Source organism: Aspergillus oryzae, chromosome 7 (assembly GCF_000184455.2).
Source record: "Aspergillus oryzae RIB40 DNA, chromosome 7".
NCBI lineage: Eukaryota > Fungi > Ascomycota > Eurotiomycetes > Eurotiales > Aspergillaceae > Aspergillus > Aspergillus oryzae.
In genome coordinates this window covers 160,404-184,823 of record NC_036441.1, presented here as the reverse complement: position 1 = coordinate 184,823, position 24,420 = coordinate 160,404, and the positions used below count along the sequence as shown (strand labels likewise).

The window sequence follows — 24,420 nt, the reverse complement described above, 5'->3', positions numbered from 1 at the left end:
ACGGTGGCACACAGCCTCGCCGAACGTTGTTCTGTAATCATTCTAGCCTTCCTTCCGTATTCGTTCATCTTAGGCGGTCGTGAACGATACTCCTCCGGACATTCCAACGAGACAAGAAACCAGGGGGAGACGGAATGCGGCAAAGAACCGCGAGATCTGCACTGTGAGATCATCGTCACGGATTTAGGGCAAAAATTTAGCCCTTTCGGGCGTGAGAATAAGAGTTTTAAGGTGTGCCGCAAGTGCTGACTCATCATAATTGACCAATAAGAATCTGGTGCAGAAAATTCTGGATGGAGTCCGAGGCAAAAGTTAAACCTAAAACCCTAATTATGGAGAATATCGAAAAGAAGGAAAGAGAAAAAAAATTATTAACGGAACATAACCGCTCGGTTGGGGATTGAGTCTATTTGTTAGTTATATCCGACTCCAACCGCCTCCCCAGTGGACCTAGCTGCTCCTAAAATACTGCGGCGCGCCGTTGTTTTTCTGTTCTTTCTCCTTACGATCTCTTTTGCGACTCATCCATCACCATCGACAATATGACTGTACACAGAGACGCCGAGTCGCCTGCCATTCAGAATGGCCCCAACTATGATGACCATTATGCCGACGTGGAGAAGAAGGAATATAGTGAGGATGTACCAGCAAACGACCCATTCGGCAACGAGGAAGAAGGAGAAGTCAAGTATCGTGTTATGGGTTGGTGGTAAGCTTCCAATGCTCGTGCAAAAAAGAGTGCTGTTGTGCTTCAATGGCGCTGTGCTTCCAATACGGTGGCTAATTCGAGCAATTTGACTACAGGCAATGTGGAATGTGTAAGCAGTCCTACGGTCAGCTCCTGAATTATACTTCTGAGCATGCTGTCTAATCCGCCCATGTAGTGATGATCGCAGAAAATATGTCCCTAGGCATTCTTTCTCTTCCGTCCGCGATGGCAACGCTAGGACTTGTTCCGTAGGTGTCACTTCACACCATAACTCAAATAGCAACAGAAAGACTGACAATCGATTCAGCGGAGTTATTATTCTTGTCGGAATGTCCGGCGTATCATGGTACACAGGTTATGTTATCGGACAGTTTAAGCTTCGCTTCCCTCAAACACACAGTATGGGTGACGCCGGAGAGCTTATTTTGGGTCGCTTTGGACGGGAAATGATGGGTATTGGCCAACTACTCTTGTTGATCTTCCTGATGGCTAGCCATATCCTTACGTTCTCGGTGCTATTCAACACCATCACCGGTCACGGAACCTGCACTATTGTTTTCGCCGTCATTGGAATGGTAGTAAGCTTCATCGGCGCCCTTCCACGTACCATGAACAAGGTGTACTATATGTCCATCGTCTGTCAGTACTTCCACTATCTGGGCATCTTCTGGACCGTTACTGACAGCCCTTCCAGCTTGTATCAGTATCATCGCAGCAACCTTTATCACCATGATTTCCATTGGAGTCCAGGCCCCCGATCATGTCCAGGTTGATGCAACCAGGGACGTTAGTTTCCAGGATGCATTCTTGGCCGTGTGCAACATTATCTTTGCCTACAGTATGACTTGACCACCTCTCTGACACGTCGTACAGCTTCTCCTAACATCGTCACAGTCACTCATGTTGCGTTCTTCGGACTCATCTCCGAGATGAGAGACCCTCGGGAATTCCCTAAGTCGTTGACCATGCTTCAAGTGGTGGACACGTCCATGTATGTCGTCACAGCGATCGTCGCCTATCGTTATGCGGGCCCAGATGTGGCATCCCCCGCCCTTTCGTCTGCAGGACCTGTCATGAAGAAGGTCGCTTACGGCATTGCTATGCCCACTGTGCGTTTAGTCCTGGCTCTCTCCCCGGTTCAACGTCCTAACTGCTTCATAGGTCGTCATTGCTGGTGTTATCTACGGCCACGTTGCCTGCAAATACATCTATGTTCGCGTTTTCCGTGGCTCTGACCACATGCACCAGAAGAGCATTCTTGCTGTTGGAACCTGGGTTGGCATTGCGCTCGCCCTGTGGGTGATCGCATGGGTCATTGCCGAGTCCATTCCCGTCTTCAACGACCTTCTGAGTTTGATTGTATGTGTTCTTACTCCCATGTTCACTGTCTATTGCTAATTCATCCCCAACAGAGTGCTCTCTTCGGTAGTTGGTTCAGTTATGGATTCCCAGCCATTTTCTGGTTGATCATGAACAAGGGAGTCTGGTTCTCTTCTCCCCGGAAGATTCTCCTGACCATCGTCAACCTGATCATCCTCGGCATCGCCTGCGCCATTGTATGTGTTCACCCTCTTCACCTTTTCTCACTATGATACTAACCTTTCTGCAGTGCGGTTTGGGACTCTACGTCTCGGGTAAATCGATCCACGAGAACTCCTCTTCTTCTAGCTGGACCTGCGCCAACAACGCCATCTAATCGTCGTCTACGGCATCCTCCACCCACACAATACACACATACCGTGTCAATGACTTCCTACGAGAAGGTCTTGGGAAGGACATGTTAGAAACAGTCATTTCGATTATAGCGGGCCTATAGTTTTGGGACTTGGCCATCGCCCAGTCACCAGATTCAAGGCTGTTCTAATGGTTACTATATATATTAGCATCTTGATCGGCATCTTAGAAGCCGGCAAGGAATCTGTACTGTACATAGAATATTTAGAGAGCTTCACTTTTTGCATATGACATGAAGTCAAATGAACATAAATTCTTCGCATTCGATCATGGTCGGTATGCATTATGTGGTTGTCACTGATCACCTTCATTTAGCAGCTTGTAGCGATAGAACTCCTTCTTACTATTACTCATAGATTATGCTCGATGCTTGTCTATGGGGAGACTATTCGTTTTTAGGGCATGCTTGAGAGACGACGAATCGCGACCGTGGTGGACTGATGCTGGAGGGTCACCCGGGTCTGTATAATTGCCTTCTTTTGCCGGAATAAGCGTGCCCTGATACCGTAAAATGCAGAGTAAGCCTCGTTGTACTGGATTATTGAGTAAACTGCTAGATATGCCTATGAAAAAGATCATGCTACATTACGCTGCCTTATCGGTGCGTCAAGATATATATCTCCAGAGGGCCCAACTTCCGAGATAATAAATACATCGCATCATCCACAGGATAATTATCGCTCACAGATCGCCATCTGATTCCATTTTGACTCGGTATACATGGGTATTGACACCCTTTTCTCAAATATCTGAACGGAAAGGGATTTCGAGGGTTATGGAAACTTTTCTGATTGTCCTAAAACTCTTCGGTATACATACTAGCTAGCAGGGAGCACTATAGCCGAAGCACCAATTTTCCAACCTGTTTACCTTGCCAAATATATTCAATCGCCTCATCGGCCTTTTCAAACGGGTAAACTGAGTCAATAATATCATCGAACTGGATTTGTGTGGCGGACAACGCTGCGCAAAGATCGTCTTGGTCTTGCTTAGAACCAGCGTTGATTCCCCTATAGTGAGCATTAGCCACTGCTCAACCGTGATCCTGGTATGAATGAAGTCTCACCTTAGGATGACCCTCCTGTCAATGAGAACGGAGAGTAGTTCTGCGAATTCACTGGTATTCTGCTTGCTGAGATATCCCACCTGGCTAACTATCCCGCCACGACGTGTACATTTCATGCTCTTTACCAGCGTGGAGGATCCACCAACTTCGACAACGATATCAACACCGGCTCCTTCAGTCAACTTCAGAACTTCCTCATGCCACTCGGGGTTCTTGGAATAGTTCACAGTCAACAGCGGGGGGGTAGGGAACTGCTCCTTCATTTTCTGAAGCTTTGCGTCGCTCGAGGAGGTCATGATCACCTTCAGGCCTGCAGCTCTCGCCAACTTGAGCGCGAACATGGCCACGCCGCCAGTACCTTAACGAGTCGTTAGAAAAAAAGAAAAAGGAAAAAGGAAAACATGCCTAGCTCTCAGTTGCAGAAGACAGACCTTGAATCAGAACGGTTTGACCAATTTCCATATCCTTCAGCGCCGCCCACGCGGTCACACCAGCGCAAGGAATAAGACTAGCTTGGACCCAGTCGAGGTACATGGGCAGCTTGCATAGCTTGTGCTCATCGAACACGATGTAATCTGCTAGTACTCCATCCTCATCGGCCGCTAACCAAGACCGAGTCGATTCCCGTCCAGTGATGTTCTCCGTATCCACGATCGGGGCTGCCCGATCCCCAATCGCCAGATTCTTCACCCTCTCGCCGACAGCGACCACCTCACCTGCCGCATCATTGCAGGGGATACCATGGGGTACTACCGGCCAAGGGTTGCCACCGTTTGCAATGTTGGCGTCTCTGTAATTGAGCGAGACGGCATGAACCTTGATCAAGACTCCCGAGGGGGATAGGGGAGGGATTGCTTCGGTGACTAGCTTAACCTTGGGGGTCCCAGGAGTGTGATCATCCGTTCGACGAAAAGCCTGGCGGGATGTAGGTTGTGGTTGAGTCATGATTGTTTGTGTTCCGGTGGGATATTCTTTTGGTTGTTGAGTATTGGCTTCGTAATATGTGAAGGTAGAAGCAGGTATCCCATTTATTTATCAGTGGCACAAACATCCATGACGACAATTACCCCACTAACTGTGCGGGGAAACCAATATCAAGAAGTTGACATGGTAAAGTTGAACGTATACTTGGCTCTATAACCTATACTCCTCCTCCCACCGGATGTTGTGCTCTCATAATCTTCACCAAATTGGGGCTAGTGATCCCGAGTGTATTATTAATTCAGGTTCTTCTTCCTCCGACCACATCGGCTGAGAACCCGAGACCTTTTCACCTTCTAGAGATATTGATTCGTTCATACAAGCAAATTTCTGTTAGCTAAGGAGCTCACTTTACCTTCCAATCTCAGTCACTGGGGTCTGCAGCGGGAGTAGCACCTATTCTAAGTGTGTCAGTTCAGGGTTAGTCTCGGTACAAGGATCGGCAATTTTGTAGGTTGAAGGTGAAAGGTTCCTCTGTGTTGATGCAGGGAAACCGAGGGTTTGGGAGGCATGCTTTTCACAGATCACTAAGCACAGGTGTGTTCTGCTACTCCTACGCGGCGCGGTTCAACTAAAGGTATGGCACATTTTATGGTACTAAACGGTTTCAATTCAACATGATCACGACTAGTTCTGCCCTCTCTTCAAAACAGGTCAACCAGCTAGATACAGTTTAAAAGTAGCTAGCAACAGCCTCTCCCAGCACATCTAAGCGCGGCATTATTCCCAAGCCTGGTGTGGTTGGCGCGGTGGCAAAGCCATCCTGGATGTCAAACGCTCCATCCGCGGTCTTCACCGTAACCATATCGCGACATTCCAGGATGCAACGCAATGATCGTTCCGGAATTGTTTGAGCCAGATGCACGATCGCAGCGAATGCGATGTCCGAGCCACACGTCTCTTGAACACTCACACTGTAGCCCGCTGCCAGGCAGATGTCCCGCTGACGGCGGCCTCTGGTCAGACCACCCGCCTTGGAAATCTTCAAGTCAATACCTTCCGCGGCGTCATCCGCAAGGATTTTGACGATGGACATTTCATTCGTGGCGAGTTCGTCGTAGATAATCGGAATATCTGTCTTGCGGCGGAGAGAGATACACTCACGCCAGGTGGCACAAGGGGCCTCCAACGCGAAATCGAGGCCATGGGGTAACAGCCTCAATAACCGTAGAGCGGTTTCCACCGACAATTTACCGTTGGCATCCACAATAAAGAATTCATCCGGTTGCTGATTGGCAAGAGCCGCTGTGATCCGCTTGGCGTCAGTCACCGGTTCGCCTGAGATTTTGACCGATTGCCCTTTGTATCCCTTGGCGCGATATTTGGCAACCCGTGCACGCATGTCCTCCGGCTCTCCAACATAAATTGAAGAGATCAATGGCAGTCGGGTGTTTGTGCGACCACCCAGAAGCTCGCACACGGGCAGTCCGACCGACTTACCAAAGATATCCCAGCATGCCACGTCGATTGCTGTTTTGGCATCTTCATGTCCGAGCAGGGCATCGTCCATGGCATCATTGATACGGTCGACTCGTCGAGGGTCCAGACCGATCAGACTTGGTGCCATTGTAGCGATACCAGCCCTGACACCGCGTGGATGAGAAGCAATGTAGTTGGAGCCAAAGGGAGTGCTTTCTCCCCAGCCCTCAATGCCGGTGTCAGTGGTTATCCGGACAATGGTAGCGTCAAAGCTTCGGTATTCTCGCCCGGCAGAGAGGTAGTAGACACCCCCTGAATAAGGGAGGTCAACTTGGAAAACATCAATCCGTGCGATTTTGAGGTCTGACATGTTCGCTGGGTTGCTGGAGCAAGTCGTGTCGGGGTAGAATGTAAAACGATACGCCTTCTCGTGCTTTAAACAAGGACAGACCAAAAGTTCAAACCTCCGGAGTAACATCTGGGGGCAAACCTAGTTGTTATTTAGTCTCGCATCTCGGGAATGAAGGCGAGGGTACCGGATGGATTGTGGCCACCCTCGGCTTGTAAAGTCAGTGGAAGGTAAACATTTCCTCTCTCGTACATATCAGACGTGTCATAAGGTGCAGTCCTACGGAATGCATACCCGAGTAAACTCGGGTTCTCATCTACTCAGGCGCAAATGGGTGTCGGGAGGATTACCGTTTCCATATTCCCATGGTGCATGGGCTGCGACTGGGTAGCTATCAAAGTTCCTGCGGGGAAGTTTAGGATAACACCTTGGCAATCTGGGAAATTGTAGCTTAGATGGGAATGCTCACCGGACTGGTTCAGTGAGGGGGAAAATAACTTCTTCCCCGCACATTGATATCTCGAGGTTCTGCGCCTGTGCTCAGTATGTGTTGCCGGTTCTGCCTTTTCTGGCAGATGATAGCCCCCGTGGGAGATCCAGCGCTCATGATTTATCTATCTCTTTATCCAATGAGCATTGCTAAATTTGAAATTGTCTGCTATCTCAGCCCCACATTCCTTAACGACCTATGGAAGACGCGACATACAGCGTGAAGATCACCCCCTCAAAGGAGGTAAAACGGACTCCGATACTGGCTCAAGAAAAATGGCTCACTGTGTACGCTGCTTCTTGGCAAGGTCAACAGCATAAGCTGCGTACGACTGATTATATTCAGACCGTGTGTAGCCATTTATCATTTTCGTTCATCGTCCCCGCCATCCCATCAACCAGATCCTCAATAGAAGGTGTTTGAAACGCTTGCGCAAGCAATATATTTCCCATTGCAATATCCATCCACAGATGTCGATGCTAAATAGGGAAGATGACGTGATGTGATTCTTGTAGGGAGTGGCTATCATTGGGGCGAGGTCTTCAGATACGGAAGAATCAGAGAACCTGATTGCAAGCTCACACAGCCACAGTATCTTATGCTGTTATGTTTGACCTTTTGGGCATAGAGCATACAGAAACACAAGGGATGACCACTGTCGACTCAGTATAAAATCAGGAAACACAGGTAGATCGTTGGCCGTGGTCCCCATACTTACTTTGTGTGACAGAGAGGCCAAAGACCCGAAGGAATAGTACCCTTGCCAGATACTGGGGCAAATATAAAGATTTTTATATTAATTTTATGTACATTGTATGGTGTGTATCCACGAACAAGGTAAGAAAACGTGGTAACACGGTACAGGTGACGCTATGATTAATTAAGAACAAGCCATGTTTCAGATGACGAATTTCTATACCCATGTGTCTTCTATGAACATCGAACTATAGCTTCCTAGAATCCGCTAAGCAAGCGAAATGTCTCCATCCCGGAGGTAGTTCCGGCAACCGGTTGGACTTATATCAACGAATACACATCGGCCAAGCCTTACGACAAGACGATCTACCATCCGTCCGGCCAACGGCAAATCTCCGATTTGGGTGCCGCTGCTGTTCACCGAACTTCGGTCTTTTCAGGGTACAGAGACTGCCCCGGACGCCGTAAGGTTCTCGGTGTTATCAAGGTTTCCGCGACTGAATTGGATATCTTGTCCGAGTCCGGCTTACTTTATGTTTTGCAAGATGTGCGTTTATGGATCGTTATCTCTTGCATTGTACTGCAAGTCCTGCAAGGTAATTGAAGGCATCGTTGACCACAAGTCATAGTCAACTATGTTAGATCGTATGTTACAGGGGGTTCGCAACTGCCGAGTACCTTGTCTCAGTTCGAAACACAGTCAAACCATGGCAGCAACCAACGCAGCCCAGGGAGTCTTTCAACTGTACTGTTGGGCAGGGCTTAACCCTACATCAGGAACGGCTGTTGCAATTGACAAGATAACATCCTCTCTTGGCAAGGGGATCGTCCCGTACCCGATTTGGTCTTTGCCTGTGCCTTGAAATTCTTCTACCGGAATCATGAACCCCTTATACAGCGCTTTGTTCCCCAGAATAGCTTTTTTCCTTCTTTGAATATGCTGCAACATAATTAGACATACAAATGAATCGCATTTACGAACTCTTCGGAGTCGGACAAACGGACCATGGCCCAGAATTTCTAGAAAGCGTTAAGCACGCTAAAGTATACTGAGCCAAAGATGAGGGTGGGTCCTATGGTAGGTAATTCTCTGATAATAGCTTCAAGGCATTACGAATCACTATCGGGCAATGCCAACCAAAGATTCCATAATGTCCCTGCAGATCTCTAGCATTCAAAGTGGGAGGGCCCATTGTTTAGAATTTTAATCGTATACATTTCACTTGGCGTTAAATATCAGCCAATGTTCATGTAAACAGTGGTGTTTTTGGTGGGCGATATTATCAACCAAGAGGGAGATGTGAACGGTGATCACCTCCCCATGTCTCTACTAAGACGCTAATATATTCATGTCTCAGGTAACCACTGAGTTTACGACATAGGGATCTCTAGAGGCATTATCTCTAGCAGAATTTCAGTCACAAAAGGGAGGTTAGCAATTGAACAGATCAAACAGGTCTATCTCAAGGCTATTAAAAAAAAAAAAAAAAAAGTATATACCGGACGACATGTTAAGAAGTCCAAAAAAAAAAAAAGGACCCTTTGGATCTTTTCGGCGGATCGTCGGAGAATTTACCGCAACGATGGCCCCTCTTTCAAACGAGTCAGTAAAATAGAATTTGGTCAGTTTTCCGATTAAACCCTTAATCAAGTTGCGGCTAACACAAATGAATGGTTCCTCAACACTTGTAAAATGCAATATAGATCCGTATCCGATGCTGCCGTGTGTGTGGAGCCAAACGGGGGTTGCCCCGAACGGTAGGCTTAACGCGCTTCAACCCTACATGTATACCATTACCCATATAGATCACATCAGCAGTGGGGCTCATATCCTTGTCCTTGTCTAGTTAAGCCACTGTCAGACTAACCTTGATTGCCTGGAGTCGGACAAAGCTGTCAATGATTTGACTGAAACGCACCAGCAGCGATCTAGCTTTGAGACATCTATACATCTGCCGCATCACCTGGCTTGCGCTATACGGAAGGAGCTAATAGTGCCCGTTGACCTATTTCATGCTCTATAATGTACCAATAACATACGAAGAAGAGAAATTGAATCCGGTGCCCCCGCTTGGATCCTCTGTGGGGGCGAGGGGATAGTGGCACCGCTTACGAAGAACTGGAGAATACAGACTCTACTGTTCCTCAGACAGTAGAAGAACAGGATGCAAAGGTGGCAGTGTCCATGGATCGTCATGAACAAGATTAATTGCCCACCTCCATCATATGATGAGCCTCTTCTTCACCAAACAGATAATGATCTTCGAGGTCTACCAACATATAAAGGGCAGGGCATTTCCGAGATGTTTGAGATACTAAATCAGTCCATTCTATAAGTCATTCGCTCATTTTTCATAGAATAGCTGGTATATTCCAAAATGCTTGCCAAATTTTCCCTCCTTTCTCTTCTCCTCACCTCTACTGCCTGTGCCGCCGGCGGCCAGGGTCTGTCCTACGACAACATTGACAAGTCGGCCACCCCCGGCGCCAAAGCGCTTCTGAAACACATCCAGTCACAGTATGGATCGCATTACATTTCCGGACAGCAGGATGCAGGCAGCTGGGACTGGGTCAAGCAGAACATTGGAGTGGCTCCTGCGATTCTGGGTAGCGACTTCATGTATTACTCGCCTTCGGCGGTTGCTCGTGGCAGCAAGTCCCACGCCGTCGAGGATGTGATCCAGCACGCAGATCGTAACGGAATCAACGCCCTGGTCTGGCATTGGTACGCTCCGACTTGTCTGCTCGACAACGCCGAACAGCCGTGGTACAATGGATTCTACACCAAGGCCACCTGCTTCAACGTTGCCGATGCCGTCAACGACCGTCGAAACGGAACCAACTATCGCCTCCTACTGCGTGATATCGATGCCATCGCCGCCCAGATCAAGCGCCTTGATCAGGCCAATGTTCCGATTCTCTTCCGCCCGCTCCACGAGCCCGAGGGTGGATGGTTCTGGTGGGGTGCCCAGGGCCCTGCCCCGTTCAAGAAGCTCTGGGATATGATCTACGACCGCATCACTCGCTTCCACAACCTCCACAACGTGGTCTGGGTATGCAACACCGCCGAGGCTGACTGGTATCCCGGAAACGATAAGTGTGACATCGCCACCGTCGACCACTACGCCAATGCTGGTGACCATGGCGTTCTCGCAGACAAATACAAGAAGCTCCAGGCCGTCACCAACAACGAGAGAGTTTTGGCTCTGGCAGAAGTCGGTCCCGTTCCCGATCCCACCGTTCAGGCTCGCGATAAGGTCAACTGGGCTTACTGGATGGTGTGGAACGATGAATTCATCAAGGACGGCAAGCAGAACTCCAGACAGTTCCTACAGAACGTGTACAACAACACCAGGGTTGTTACGCTCGATGGTGGCTCCAAGCTTGCCTGGAACAATGCTTAAACTGGCCTAGCAGTCGATAGCGAGGGCATTTCATTCCATTCGACGTCCATGGGCTGGTATGTTCCTCAGTGTTGTCCCCGCGACAAAACCGACTGTCAAGTTATAACGTGACTTGTCCAACCCTTCATCTGTTTCTTTTAGTCATTCTGTCCTCTGCGAGAGTGGCAGGGTCTAATCTTTTACTTTCTTCTACTGGGCGCGCAGGCCTTACATCAATTAAACTCGAGTATCTTTCATTTGGGAAATTAACTGTAGCACTGTAGCAGAGCCCGTAGTTCTTTTCTTTGATAAAGTAGTAGCCTGGGAGTATTATAAGGATCGATTATCCCAATTTATGTGATTAGATATAGTTTCCGGATGCGAAAAGCAAATTCACTTGCCCAACGTAGCTGCACATCCTATCAGATCTTCAAGAATTGAACCAGTGCCCTCAGCAAGGTATTTGGCCCAAGTGTAGCCTCAAGTTCATCCAGCATTCTCCAAAGTGTTTCGTAAAGCTCCGTGATGATACGTTTGGTGTACTCTAGACTCCCGGCAGCCTCCATCTCGGAGAGTATGTACGAGCGTATTTCCTGGGACATACCAGCCCTGTCCCCACCAAACATCAACCCGCGAATTCTGTCTGCAGTTGGACTATTATTCAACGTATGGATTAAGATCAATGAGAACTTTCCCTCTGATAGATCATCGCAGAAGCCCTTTTTTGCCGCATACTATGTCATAGTTAGCAGATGCTATATCGATGGCCTATGCAGTACTAAATGTAATGTTGAAAGCGTCTGGTCAAGACAGAGCGCTACATTGCGAACGTACCTCGTCAGATACCAGGTTTTGATAATCATCACGTATCTGGTAGTATCTCCCTAGAAGGGTAATAAAATGAAGCAATGTGTTCTTTTTCTCGAGAGACATTGACACTGACGCTTCTGCGGCCATCATCCGTAGAACTAGCCGAAAGAAGCCAGCGGTCTTGTTGTCGATCATAATAATGTAGTCATTCATTGAAGGGCATGTCTTGTGGAATTTCCAGTGAAGTTCGAGCGCTTGGCCCGAAAAGAGGTTATCCAGTTCGTCTATAGATATAACCTAGTTAGGGATCTAGTCAATCGACAACGTACAGTCAGGGGCATGTACTGACCATACAAGGCTTTCCTGCATGCGTTCGCATTCTTCAGCTCCTCACAGAGGAAAAATGCCTTCGCGCCAGTATACGACACACAATTGACCGTCTGGCCAACACCGTACATGACATGGGCCGCTGGCATTCCGCGTCGTTTTGACGAGTCATCCTGAATGTCATCCAGCCTAATGCGTTGAGTGAGCTTGTCAAAGGGAAGCTCCGATAACTAGTTGTGAGGAGAGATGACCTACATTAGAGAGCTATGGAAAAGTATTGTCGAGCAGGTTTTGATGATCTCAGTTGATCCCGCCGGTACCTTGAACCAGGTCTGCAGTGTATCAGCCAGTTTGGCCACCGTTCCTTTACCAGGGAGAGAGCTAATGTAGTTATACGGGTCCATGCATAACTGTTCACCTCATTAGTAGGCGCAAAAGCAACATTACTCAAGGTGACAAACGTCTTGTGCATCAGCTTTCTGGAATTTGTCGGTAATACCGATTTCCATACCCGAGAACCCAAGCCCGTCAACAGAGACATGAGAACTCGCCGTTGTCATGCTCGTTAAGCTACTATCGGAGCCAGAAACATGGCTTTCAGACACAGCGTCTAGCTCCACTGTTGATGTACTGTGACCGTTCAACGCGAGCGGTGCTGGATAGCCCTGAAGACACCCGAGACAAGAATCTGGATTTCTGACAAGTCTGGCGCGGTCTTCGGCGGTTGTTGTGAAATCTGTGCGAAAATATCGCTCCGAGTGGGACATCCAATAGTTAAATCCTCCAGCGGCAGTCATGACTGTGAAGACATATCCTACTAGACTAGGAGATCTAGTCAAGTTAGAGTTTTGCCAGGCGTGAAATTCTTCGAGCGCCCGCTCTTCGAGCTCTGAGATCTCTCGCTTAAGGATGTTCGCAGCCTCATCCTCATTGTAGCCGTAACCGGACATAAGCAATGCCATCGCATTGCCAATCGTGTCCATATTGCCTGCTGAGCTATGTTCCTCAAATTCCTTGGGAAAGCTGTAAAGGTCGTTTAACAGTGAACTACTCAGTAGGATTTTGTCGACGAAATAAGACACAGAGTCTATCTCCTGTGGAGAAACCCGCTGGCCCTTGGTAAGGCTTATGATACTTGCCATGAACCTAAATCACAAGAATACTCATTAGCCTGGCACATACAGCAAAAATACATGCTTAGATGACGGGCGGTACCTCATTCCTGAATGATTGATTTTGAATATTTTATACTGATCAAAAGACATAGTTTTGTCGACATGAGCAGTTTGCACGGAGAAACACTCTTTCAATTTCGTTTGAATTGTGCTCAGGTCCCATATATCAAAGAAACTGCTGAGTGTCGCCAAGGCATCGGGAACAAAGCTGCATTCAGATGTTGCAAATTTCCCTGCACTCACAGCAGCCAACACGTCTGCAAGAATCATATCATGCTCTTGGGTGTTGGTAGCAAGGAAACCGATGGGGGAATAGATAACTTACAGAGTGCTTGTCAAGCGTGTCGGTAATATCTGCCTCTACATAAGCACGGAACTATGGCCCCAGCGAGCTGCACACCTACCGTCCAAGTAACAGATCAGCTCTGCCAATTCCACCACGGATGGTATCAAATGTGGTGGACATTCTGGCAACATCCACGAGACAACGTGGCCACAGGAAGTCAATGTACCATTGCGAATCAATAACTTGGAATCGATTCCAAGCCTTGCTGGCAATGTCTCCTTTGCTTTCTCTCCTGCCAGTCTAATTTGATCGGAGAACTTTGAGACACGAACCGGGAGAGTACTGTAGAAGCGGTCTGGCGCAGGTCCAATTGTTTCTACTGGTTCGGAAAATTGGAATGGATAGCCTTGATAGGTACTCATTGCAGCTGTTTTCTTTACGAGCAGAAATCTCTCCGACGATAGGCTATGGAAAGAAGGGCAAGGTGGTCGAAAACGAAAGGAATAGCAATTAGGCAAACAGGAGCTCACATTTATATCCACCATAAACTTTGCCGTGCTTCCGCTCTATGTCTGGCCTAATGGCTGTCCAGTAAGCTAGTGCTGAAAAAGCAATTATCGAGGGCTTGAGTACCAGACTTTCCCAGGGGTAATAGTAAATACTGATTTAGTGATCGTCGTCTTTCAAAGCGGAAGGTATGTGGGGCGCATGAGGAAATTAATAATCATTCTAGGTCACATACATGTCTCCGTATTGAGATCCCTATTGACGAAGCTCTCGAAAGACCGACATACTATATAGCCATCACTTCTAGCCGCCTAGGCTGCCTAGTTCGCACTATTTCTCTGGGTCTTGGAAACTTGATCTATCATCCGCCACTGGCAATAGCATGAACGCCACGCGACCTTTTTTCTTTTTTCTTTTTTTCTTTTCTTGTTTGCGGGGGACTGATTGGCCTTGGCAGTTTCTCAACGAGGTTTCTATCAGATAATGGATAATTCGACTAGACACCTTCTTTCCAAACTAGCTCCAGTCCTGGGAATTGTTCGTATCCGCACCATAGAATTTACTGTTAAATGCCCCTAAATACATAGAATAATTGAATATGTAATATATTCCTGTAGAATGCTTCAGATTCTGATTACTGCTGGTCTGCCTAGAGATTTTACTATAAATTTGAAGCGCGTGCTAACCTGGTTGCTTAGAACGGGGGTGTACTGCGATTGAGTCTTATTGAGAAACCTCTATTCTCGAGATATTTGCCGTATATATACTCCGTATATTAACCGGCATTTCTGATGTTTGACACGATGTGGCTCAAAGGTTTATCACGACTAGCGTTATGCTATTTGCTGTAGGCCCCACGCTCATAGATCACTTCCCGCTTATGAAGCTCCTGGGAATTAGTTATGTGAATATCACTCGGGGGCTGCCTTGTGCAATTGTAGGCAACCGATTATAGGAGACCTTCGGGTTTTATACGGTGCATCGTGAGATTCTGGTTGAAAGAGGACTTCACAGTATATCACTGGTCTGTGGCCGTATAGGCAAAACGGGAAAGGAGGAAGATGAAAGACAGATGTCATAGAAGAGACTCATAACTTTGGCCCCTAGCGCTGCAGGAAGCATAGGAGACACCATTTATGCAGATCGCCAATAGTCCAATATTAGCCCTGTTCATCTGTGCTTTGATCTAATAGCGCAGGGTGGAGGTACGGCTACTCACCAAGTTGGTGTCTGACGCGACGTATATAAACTGCTTTCGTTTCGCATCTGCATAGCATCACTTTTGTCTCTAGATCCCAACAGTTCTATTACTCATTACAAACCCAAATCACACAGAAACTCTCATCATGCGTCTCGCTCCAATCACTGTCGGTCTTGCAGCATGTGCCAATCTGGTGTCTGGTATGGCTTTCACGGCTCCTGCCCGATGCTTGACGATGAAAGACACGGCTGAGAAACTGGACGTTAATCGTTGGATTGATCTGTGGCTGGAAACTACCTGCAAACGCTGTCAGTCGCCCAAGCTGTCGGATTATCGAACTTTGCGGGAAAGCCACGTCGCTCCCTTTGTGAAGGATTGCTCTGACTCTATGGGCACTTCTCACCTTTCCTCCAACTACCTTGCCCTCGCTGATAGCCTCTTGGACCTGGCCAAAAGCAAATGCGAGGTAACCGACGAAACCGACTTGTGCGAGGATCCTGATCAATTGAAGACAGTAGCCAAGTGCGTTCAAAGCAACGCCTGGTCTTTCGTCCTGGGCAACGTCGGTAATTTCCTGTCCATCCTGTTGGCAGACCCCTGCGGCAGACAAATGGACTTCATTGCAAACCCGGACACTCTGGACCGCACCATTCGTTCCCACTTGGCCAACTACGAGAAAACTTGCCCAAAGAGTAAGTAGGCCATTCCAACCGTCGTTCTGAAATCGTATAGGCCAACTAACCTGTCCTTTTGTTGGAACAGATAGCAAATCGCTCGGCCAGTGAAAATCCCGAATCAAACTGTGCTTCATTCCAATTTGAGCAGCCGTGTTTACCTTCCTTCAACTTCCCCTTGTGCGTGGTTTAGTTATCTCGGGGCTCCGTGTACTTGCCCGGCTCTGCAACTTGACTTAATAGTTCAGTTTAATATAAGGGTGCTGCTTATGATTGTCCCGATAATTGTTCCGAAAATTTTGAAATAGTACGAATTTAGTAGTATGTTCGTAGACCGTAGGTGTTTTGCTTCGTAAAGAAATTGAACAGCTATTAGCGTGTAGCAGAGTAGACAGCATGGGTGAATGTAAGCACTTCGTCTCGCCCCGACCCGTCTTTTTGCGGACGCTAGAAATCTCGGGGAATTCAGGATTCTGACTTTTATCTCGCTTATGTAGCTCAAAACTTCTTGTGATGCGCCCCTGACAGCCTCCAGTTCGATGTTGCCTAGAATTCGGCCTCCATTTTCGCCACCAAAGCTACTCACTGGCTAAATCAAAGTGCTATTTGAACACGGGCCCACATATTATACACACTGTTGGACTGGATCTCTCGCTCATACAACCGTCGTCATAAGCCTTACAGCGAATCTGCGAAGGCAAGCTCATATGCAAATCCAAGAGTCAGTCTGCCGTGTTGCAGCACATGGTCAAAGTTGACGGTCTCAATCGTATCATCAGCCGAGTGAATGTAAGGGCTGTCGTCGCCAAAGGCTGACTCGAATGCGAATGCGGCGGGATAACCATACTTCGTGGCAGAAGCATGGTCAGAGCATCCGTATCCGCATTTCGAATCGACGGTCGGGATAGTGCAATACTACAAGTATCCTCTGTAAGCATGGAGGGACTATCAAAAACAGGAATGGGACTTACAGCATCGACAATGACCTTCAGGAACTTGGTCAGGTTCTCATCGACATTGTCAGTGATGATACCGATCGACTCCGGCTTTCCAGCATCGGTTGTGCCTTTAGTATAACCCGTCATATCCTGTTGAAGCATGGCTTTCACGTCTCGGCTTTTCTGCGAGTACTGCTCGAAGATGTCCTGACTTCCCAGCAGACCACCCTCCTCTCCGGCATAGAAGTGGAACTCAACGGTGTTCGGAGCCTCACCGGCTGCGACCTTCTCGTCCGTCAGGAGAACGCGGAAGGCTTCGAGAATGGTAACAACGCCGGATCCATCGTCATCTAACCACGCGTCTCTGTTAGCATCATGATGCTCTATGATAGTTCATGATGGAGAGGACGTGCAAACTACTTACCAGCTCCCGGTGCACGGCCCTCTGAGGGTGAATCAAGGTTGATGGAGTCCTGATGCGCTCCAAGCACGATGGTCTTGTCACTCTTGCCGGGGATTTTCGCAATCAGACTCGACTGCGGGAAGGAGTGTTTGAAAGGCTCCACAGTGACTCCCTTTGCTCCACTGGCGGAGATGATTTCCTGAATCTTGCCTTGCAGCCACTCGGATGATTTCTTGCCATTGTCGCTCTTGTAATAGCGATTGTGGAACTCCGAGAACGGCTGGAGAACGGTTTCGAAGTTCTTTTTGTCGAGCGACTTGATCAGATTTTGCACGGTCTCGTTGTGTTGCACGGAATCGGGGTAGGTAACCGCGAGCTTTTGTTTCTTGTTCGATGCGAGTTCCAGGCTACTGGCCCGTTCGGTTATATCGAAGAAACGCTTGCCCTCCTGCTCAATCTCATTAGTGGGATGCTGGGCGTCAACTTTAAAAGGATACTTCATCGTACAGCTCTCAGAGCCCATTTCTCTGCTTCCGTCACAACTTTCGTTTGTCCCGGGGCGAGTTCTAGGACATACTGATCGTCCGAGCGTACATGGTCTCCAATAGCAAGGGCAGAGGCCGTGGCTGCCAAAGTCGCGATGCAGGGGAGGAAACGCATCTTGAGAGAACGAAAGCGTGTACCACCAAGTCGATACGAACGGAATGCTCGAGTAGCCGAGGGAGACTGATTCTGAGGGAAAGATCCACATTATGGAAAGACGGAACTCAAGGTTTTATAGACCAGCAAAGTAGTCACAAGGCAAGGTACGGTGTATTACATTTGACGCCATAGAATATTCCGGGCCAAGTATGATGCAAGATATGAGGAGCTGCTTGGCAACACTTGGCACCTCTCGACCTTCCTATAATGCCGGGAAGTAAGCTGTGTCTGCAGAGGCCATTGTAACCTTAAGTCATGGGATCTTGAGGAGGGAAATCGGAGGTGATGAAGATCTACTGTCTCCAAGCCTATCAGATGAGAAAGCAAGGACACATCAGGGATTCCCCGCCGGGGGTCCGTAGGGAACCCGCCCTGCCAAGCTTTATAATATCGGCACTTAGTAGAAGATCCCTTCTTGGAAGAGAAATAGTCTCGAAACATAACGCGGGATTAATTTGCCTCAATGTAACCCTGGTCCCTGTCGTTGCAAGTCGCACCGGCTTGGCAGTATCCTCTTCGCGGTTGTCTGACACGTCGTCTCGGCAGGTCTCTGACATGTTTTACAACGAACGGTGAGTAGGCGATGTGTAGACTGTAACCCTGTTCCAGGTTAAGTGGTCAATCGCAGGAGGTTCCATGATACACATAACACTCATACATCCGTTGCTTTGCCGTTGAGTCGAGATCCCAATTTACAAACAATGTATTTGCCTGATGCATAATCTATAGGCACAATTTTCCCTCTATGCCTGCCTGTGCAGACGGCCCAGATATTCAAAGTTCAAGTTAAATAATCCACCGTAATCATTGGGGCAAATAAACTGCAGTAATAACAAAAGCGTAACGGGCATCGAATGCCAACAATGATATTCAAAAGCCATAACCGCTGGTACGATATCATGAAAAAAGAGCGCAACTCGGAGAATACTTTTCAACATATCTGATACTTAACTGTCCAGTCCCGGACACTGCTCACTCGTAGTCTCCGTGATCTTTGTGTATGGCGAAGGGTCAGTCCAAATTAAGTCGAATCTATCATATGTTGTCAGTAGAAGATCGCTAGTTATCTTGCACGCTGAAATCATTTGAATCATTTGAAATCATTTCAATTGTGGTGCTTTCTATCCGAGAAGGGAAAGGGTAAGGAAACGGGCTTCCGTACCTGTCACTTGGATACTCCGGTGCATCCTTAGCTCCGAGTTTCTTCACGATATCCGTGAGCGCCTCATGCTGCCAGCAGATCAAAATATTCCCGTCTCCTTTGTATTTTTCGACAGCCTTCTTCACACACTTGGGGTCGTCGCGATCGCAAGAAGTATCCACAGTAAGACCCAAGTCCTCAGCCAAGGGAAGAACCGTCTCATAGGGACGGGTCCGCTTGCCGCCTGTAGCAGTCTGTTAGCGATTCTGAACACATCGGGAACGACTCGTCGTTTGATATCGAACATACTCTTCTTGGGTGTTTGTGCCATTATATAGCCAATATTGTACTTAGAATCCTTGCCAAAGACGGATCGGAGACATTGAGCGCGTTGAACCCCCTGAGCGCTGAGACCGTTGCCGCCATCATCTGGCTTCTCTCCATGTCGGATGAGGTACACCGTCGGCGATGCCATGACCGTAGCGGCAGCTGCTAGAAGATAGTAGGGCAGAAGCATCCTAAGCAGTGATGGCGTACTGCGGAGTAATGGTTCGCGCCAGTCTCAGGTCCCCATCCACTGACACACTGGCTAGCCTTGTATTTATAACGAACCGAGTACACTAATCTATCGCTCCCAGCGGCAACAGAATGGTACTTACTCGCATTAGGGCTGACTAGAGGTTGCTAAGTGGTCCCCAACCAGCTTCGTAGCTTCGGTTAGATGCGTTTTATGATCCCCACATCGGGGCACTTGGGGCGTATGGCACTGTGATTGGTCCACCCAGCAGAAACCCCAGGCGCACGTGGTGAAATGAAGAAGTAATGGTGGCTGAAATTCTCATGCCCCATGCATACGGAATATTATTTGGCCCCGCGACGGGAGGGAGAAGCAAGCGAGGAGGAACCTTCTAAGTAGCTTGTCAGTCCGTCAGCTTAAGCTGAGGTCACATGGTGCCCACGGGCCGGTTCCATGGAACTTGGAGTCAATATCGCATATAGTGTCTTGGAGGCCGGAAGGTATTCCACGGGAAAAGCAGTGCTTGATTGTGTATTTATCACTGAATCTTTGTTGGACTTTTCGCTACGAGAGGAAGATACCGTTGTAGTAAGTGGCTCAATGTGAGAGTTTGTCTAGAAAATACGGATATCGTCAATACTTCATTTTGACAGGAGGCTAAGCCTAACTAAGCCTAAGTTCCGCCTTCCCTTTACAGTTAGTCCCAGTCCTGCCAGAAGTGGAAAGCTACTGGAGCTTAGGTACTCCGTAAGTTCAATCAACTTACAAGACTTCATATTTGTTCTAGACACAAGAGAGTCCCGTCTCAACGTGGGGCTTCAACTATACTCCGTAAGGGTTTGCGACTCCGCTGAATTATCAGATCTTCTGGAGCTCTTCCTCTCGGCAATGACCTTTCCATCAGAACCACGCCGTTAAGCCTCCCCACCTTACCTCCGACCAGCCAACCAACCCACTCCTACCACCTCCGGATCGCTAATGACAATGTCATCGGTGGAGAAAAAACGATTACGCGATAGACGCGCACAACAGAACCTTCGCAGCAAGCGCTCACAGCAGATGGCCGTACTCGAGAAAGAAGTTGCTCATTGTCGGGAACACCATGACGATCAAGGAATACAGCGCCTTCTACAGGTAATCACCGGTCTGCGAAAGCAAAATGAAACCCTTCGGTCACGTCAAGAACACTTGAAGCTCCTTGTCAATTCCTGGGATGCAAGCCCAGCTGAAATTTCGGCCAATATGCATGGATCTTCCGATCAGCGTTCACCGGGGTTCATCGCAATCCCAAGAGAGATCATGAACAACAGCGATTCTAGTTCAAATCCGATACAATCGACCAGAAACAATACACCACGCGCTGATCCAAGCCCATCCTCACTACTGGTCAGTGGTGATTCAAGCCATCAGCAAGCCCCTTACCCACAGACACTCGCTAGGGAACCCCGAACGGCGGACACCAATCTCGCATGGAAACAACTCCCTCTGCACGACGACAACTTCTTGAACCCGCAAACCATTTCCTGTGCTTGGTTTGAATATCCGGAGCGAATAGCGCTATGCCCCGACTCCCCTTCCTCTCCACTAGACCTACTCTACGGCACAAATACAAATTATCTCGCGAACATGATCTACAAAGCCACACAGAGACGCCCGATCCGTGACCCCGAACGTCTAGCCGTCGGGTGGCTATGCTATCATCTAGCACGATGGATCGTATCGCCCAGTCCTGCCACCTACGCAAACGTCCCACCCTTTCTGCGCCCGGTCCCCGACCAGCTCCAGATTCCACATCCCATGGTGCTTGATAATATACCCTGGCCGCAAGTCCGAGTGAATCTGATTCGACACTGGGATATGTTCCGCGATATGCGCGACGACCTTTTTGGGTTGTTCTCGTGCTGTGTCAAGGTTCGGTGGCCCTGGGGTGAGAGCATCCTTGAGCGGAACTCGCACAACGAGCTGTGTATAAAAGAAAGGTTTTTTGAAACATTCATGAGTGAAACGGGATGGGGTATTACACCCGAGTTTATGCAAAGATATCCTCAACTTTTTGCGGGAGTTGATCTCGGGGCTATCACTTGTGAACTCGTGGACAAAGAATTCTAGCAGGGTGAAAAGTGACCTTGGTCTATAATTATTCTTTTTAGAAAGCTCGTTGCAAGTATGTACAGGTCTATGCTTATTATGTATCCACCGACTTTGGGGACTCTATATGTATGTGTGCGATGGCAGCTGTGTGATGCTCATGACCAACAGGCCAACATCAAGCGTTGGCCTTGTCGAAATTTACGGGGTATTTCTCTCTGATGAGCTTGCCCCACTTGGTAAACACGATAGGGATCGGAACGAAAGCCAGTGCCAGAAATCCGAGGAGGGAATTCCCCCAGCCAAGGCCAAGCGCTTCGAACATCGACGGTCCGGCCAAGGGAAGCAATGCACCCACGAGAGATCGTGTCGCCGTCAAGGTTGCGTTCGCTGATGCGGCGTAGGCGGGATAGGAATCGATGATGTATGTCTGGATAGGAAGATAAACACCCATCATTCCGATGCCAAACGGTGCCATTCCAATAATGGGTACAATCCAGTGGACATGCTTGTCGGCCGTCCAGCCATACCAGAAGAAGCTGATAGGCAGGATACAGGAGAAGATGATCATCAAGGGGAGTCGCATCTCCGGCTCAGTCTTGCCTCCATTTCGAGCTGCGAGCTTCAGCATGATCCGGTCGTTCGTGCCCGCTACAAAGACAAGACCAAGCATAAAGCCGACACCGATACCCAAATAAGCCAAGCCAGACAGGCCGGTTGAGAACCCATACTGTTCCGTGAAGACGCTCGAAATGGTCGTGAAGAACAGATAGAGAAGGCCATAGATGAGAGACATATACGTCGACAGCAGTAACACAATTGGCGACTTGACTAACAGCAACATAGGCCGCACCAGACTTTGTTTCAGAAATTGACCTGTGGAGGCTTGCCCTCTATTGAGCTCGTATGCGCTGCGTAGGTCCGTTCGCCCCAGCTCCTTGGATAGCTTGGCGGTTTTCCGCCGGATGATGACGGGGGCGTACGTCTCCCGGTTGAGGATCTCAATTCCCAATGCCGTAGCCCCTCCCACAATCAACAGCACCCAAAACACCCACCGCCAGCCGACTTCTTCACCGAGAAAGCCTCCGGCTATGGGACCCGCGACCGGACCGATCAGAGGTCCCACCCCCCAAATGGATGTTGCCTTTCCTCGTTGCTGGGGCTCAAAGAGATCTGCGATGACCCCCGCACCTAACGTTAGGCATGCTGATCCTCCGACCCCTGCGAAGAGCCGAAACACGATCAAAGATGCAATATTCGGGGCGAGCGCACATCCAATTTGCCAGACGACAAAGAACCAGTTCGATATGCTGAGGACGATCCGTCGTCCGTAGATCTCACTTAGCGGGGCTAGAACTAGGGGACCGAACTGTGAGGCATCATATCTAGTCAGCTACGAACTCCCTTAATTTTGCAATCAGACACGCAAACAGAACCATACCACATAACCCAGAAGGTAGATGCTGACGGTAAATGAAATGATCGTTTCATCGGTTTCTTTGAAGTCGGCAGCCATATAGCTGACGGCTGGGGAGAACATGCTCGACGCAAGCGGACTAACGAAGGTAAATGCGCTGATGAGCCCCAGTAGAGCCCATTTCTTGCCGGGGGCGAAGTTGAGCGGATTCGCAGGATCATCTTGTCCTTCCCATCCCACAACTCCGCGGTCGAGGTCTGTTTCAGGGTAGAGGTGAGATGTTTCTGCCATCTGTGTCTTGCCCTGCTCCAGGTCCGGCTGTTCACGTCCGGGCTCCTTCTCCGTCATGGTTGTGGCGCTTGAGTTTGATTCCTTACAGTCGGCGGATTCCATGGTAGAGGTGAGATATCTTAACTCGATCGAGCCATCCACGTAGCCAGGGATTATGTGTAAGTAGGTAATGAATGGTTAGACAGGCCGTGCTATGAAAGAATAGTATACACAGGAAATGGAAAGAAACGAGTGACTGGTTTTTAAAGGATTCGAGCAGGCAGAAAAGAAAAGAAAGAAAGAAAAAAAATAATATCTGGACTGTAAGCATCAGTTCGGAACCCCAGGAGCCGACATGATGTATGAATACATCTTAAATTTATTTCCAGCAAGTGGAGCTCTACTTGTGCTTATACCAGCCAAGCCTTCATAACTCTTCGTGTCAACCAAGGCTTGAGATATCGGATCAAAGCCGTGACCGTCGTCTAGATCCAGCGAGTCTTGACCGATACTTGTACCCACTAAGCCACCTGTTGAGTCTATCCCTGAACAATAATCCGTCTATTACGAAAGTTCAATGGGCTTGTAGTTTATTTGGTTGAATCATGTACAAATTCGGTGCATTCCAGCTGAGTTTCCGAAGGGATTTCCCAAGGATAACTCAGATCTACATATAGTGCATAATCAATTGAACCGGTAGAGATTGATGCGTGACTAGTGTACATAACAAGGCATTGTGGAAATGCCCACAACCACGTTTACTCATCCAGAATCCGTGGCAAAGAGTAGGAAAAGGAGCTTCATTTGCCATTGTTGACGACAAGCAATGACTCAGTGTCTCCACTGGATGCCAAGAGAGCCCAATCATGGTTGACTTTTGTATAGCGCTGAATCATTGCCGCTTGCAGATGGACCCATCGCGATAACCCTATCGTCACAGCTTGTCCATAATGCCTTTCAATCCAGCACATGTATGCTTACCAGTTATGCGGATCGGATGACCGTCATCAAGTTGTATCCGTGCATAGGATGTACATATTCCCGTAGCACCCCCATCGGTCTCAACACCGAAGACCTGTCGGCCTTTTTCCGCTGCCCGGACAAGATGCATGACGATTCTTTCTATATTCAGTCGAC

General features: G+C 48.4%; 11 protein-coding genes across 11 annotated transcripts; 5 read left to right on the top strand and 6 right to left on the bottom strand.

Moving 5' to 3' along the window:
- Positions 1-1,038: 1,038 nt before the first annotated feature.
- On the top strand, positions 1,039-2,405 carry AO090011000060 (putative amino acid transporter; the record flags this gene model as incomplete). The annotated part of the gene is made up of 6 exons (XM_023232757.1): positions 1,039-1,383; positions 1,460-1,547; positions 1,604-1,818; positions 1,871-2,068; positions 2,122-2,265; positions 2,319-2,405. 6 exons carry the CDS (start codon positions 1,039-1,041, stop codon positions 2,403-2,405), a joined length of 1,077 nt encoding a protein of 358 aa, XP_023093332.1.
- An 873-nt stretch (positions 2,406-3,278) lies between these two features.
- Positions 3,279-4,454, bottom strand: AO090011000059 (zinc-dependent alcohol dehydrogenase family protein; the record flags this gene model as incomplete). The annotated part of the gene is made up of 3 exons (XM_001825699.1): positions 3,279-3,453; positions 3,510-3,867; positions 3,941-4,454. The coding sequence occupies 3 exons, from the start codon at positions 4,452-4,454 to the stop codon at positions 3,279-3,281; spliced, it is 1,047 nt and encodes a 348-aa protein (XP_001825751.1).
- Positions 4,455-5,163: 709 nt separating this feature from the next.
- Positions 5,164-6,279, bottom strand: AO090011000058 (mandelate racemase/muconate lactonizing enzyme family protein; the record flags this gene model as incomplete). Its single annotated transcript, XM_001825698.1, has 1 exon — positions 5,164-6,279. One exon carries the CDS (start codon positions 6,277-6,279, stop codon positions 5,164-5,166), a length of 1,116 nt encoding a protein of 371 aa, XP_001825750.1.
- Positions 6,280-7,552: 1,273 nt separating this feature from the next.
- Positions 7,553-8,307, top strand: AO090011000057 (uncharacterized protein; the record flags this gene model as incomplete). Its single annotated transcript, XM_023232756.1, has 3 exons — positions 7,553-7,585; positions 7,707-7,991; positions 8,101-8,307. 3 exons carry the CDS (start codon positions 7,553-7,555, stop codon positions 8,305-8,307), a joined length of 525 nt encoding a protein of 174 aa, XP_023093331.1.
- A 1,515-nt stretch (positions 8,308-9,822) lies between these two features.
- On the top strand, positions 9,823-10,848 carry AO090011000055 (uncharacterized protein; the record flags this gene model as incomplete). Its single annotated transcript, XM_001825696.3, has 1 exon — positions 9,823-10,848. One exon carries the CDS (start codon positions 9,823-9,825, stop codon positions 10,846-10,848), a length of 1,026 nt encoding a protein of 341 aa, XP_001825748.1.
- Positions 10,849-11,249: 401 nt separating this feature from the next.
- On the bottom strand, positions 11,250-12,761 carry AO090011000054 (FPP/GGPP synthase family protein; the record flags this gene model as incomplete). Its single annotated transcript, XM_023232755.1, has 5 exons — positions 11,250-11,561; positions 11,662-11,921; positions 11,987-12,153; positions 12,220-12,382; positions 12,476-12,761. 5 exons carry the CDS (start codon positions 12,759-12,761, stop codon positions 11,250-11,252), a joined length of 1,188 nt encoding a protein of 395 aa, XP_023093330.1.
- A 2,517-nt stretch (positions 12,762-15,278) lies between these two features.
- On the top strand, positions 15,279-15,918 carry AO090011000053 (uncharacterized protein; the record flags this gene model as incomplete). Its single annotated transcript, XM_001825694.3, has 2 exons — positions 15,279-15,825; positions 15,896-15,918. The coding sequence occupies 2 exons, from the start codon at positions 15,279-15,281 to the stop codon at positions 15,916-15,918; spliced, it is 570 nt and encodes a 189-aa protein (XP_001825746.1).
- Positions 15,919-16,485: 567 nt separating this feature from the next.
- On the bottom strand, positions 16,486-17,808 carry AO090011000052 (M28 family metallopeptidase; the record flags this gene model as incomplete). The annotated part of the gene is made up of 4 exons (XM_001825693.1): positions 16,486-16,722; positions 16,779-17,095; positions 17,170-17,596; positions 17,656-17,808. The coding sequence occupies 4 exons, from the start codon at positions 17,806-17,808 to the stop codon at positions 16,486-16,488; spliced, it is 1,134 nt and encodes a 377-aa protein (XP_001825745.1).
- A 1,101-nt stretch (positions 17,809-18,909) lies between these two features.
- On the bottom strand, positions 18,910-19,466 carry AO090011000051 (uncharacterized protein; the record flags this gene model as incomplete). Its single annotated transcript, XM_001825692.3, has 2 exons — positions 18,910-19,235; positions 19,301-19,466. 2 exons carry the CDS (start codon positions 19,464-19,466, stop codon positions 18,910-18,912), a joined length of 492 nt encoding a protein of 163 aa, XP_001825744.3.
- A 1,026-nt stretch (positions 19,467-20,492) lies between these two features.
- Positions 20,493-21,617, top strand: AO090011000050 (bZIP transcription factor; the record flags this gene model as incomplete). Its single annotated transcript, XM_001825691.1, has 1 exon — positions 20,493-21,617. The coding sequence occupies one exon, from the start codon at positions 20,493-20,495 to the stop codon at positions 21,615-21,617; it is 1,125 nt and encodes a 374-aa protein (XP_001825743.1).
- Positions 21,618-21,774: 157 nt separating this feature from the next.
- Positions 21,775-23,406, bottom strand: AO090011000049 (MFS transporter; the record flags this gene model as incomplete). Its single annotated transcript, XM_023232754.1, has 2 exons — positions 21,775-22,965; positions 23,038-23,406. 2 exons carry the CDS (start codon positions 23,404-23,406, stop codon positions 21,775-21,777), a joined length of 1,560 nt encoding a protein of 519 aa, XP_023093329.1.
- Between the last annotated feature and the right edge of the window lie 1,014 nt (positions 23,407-24,420).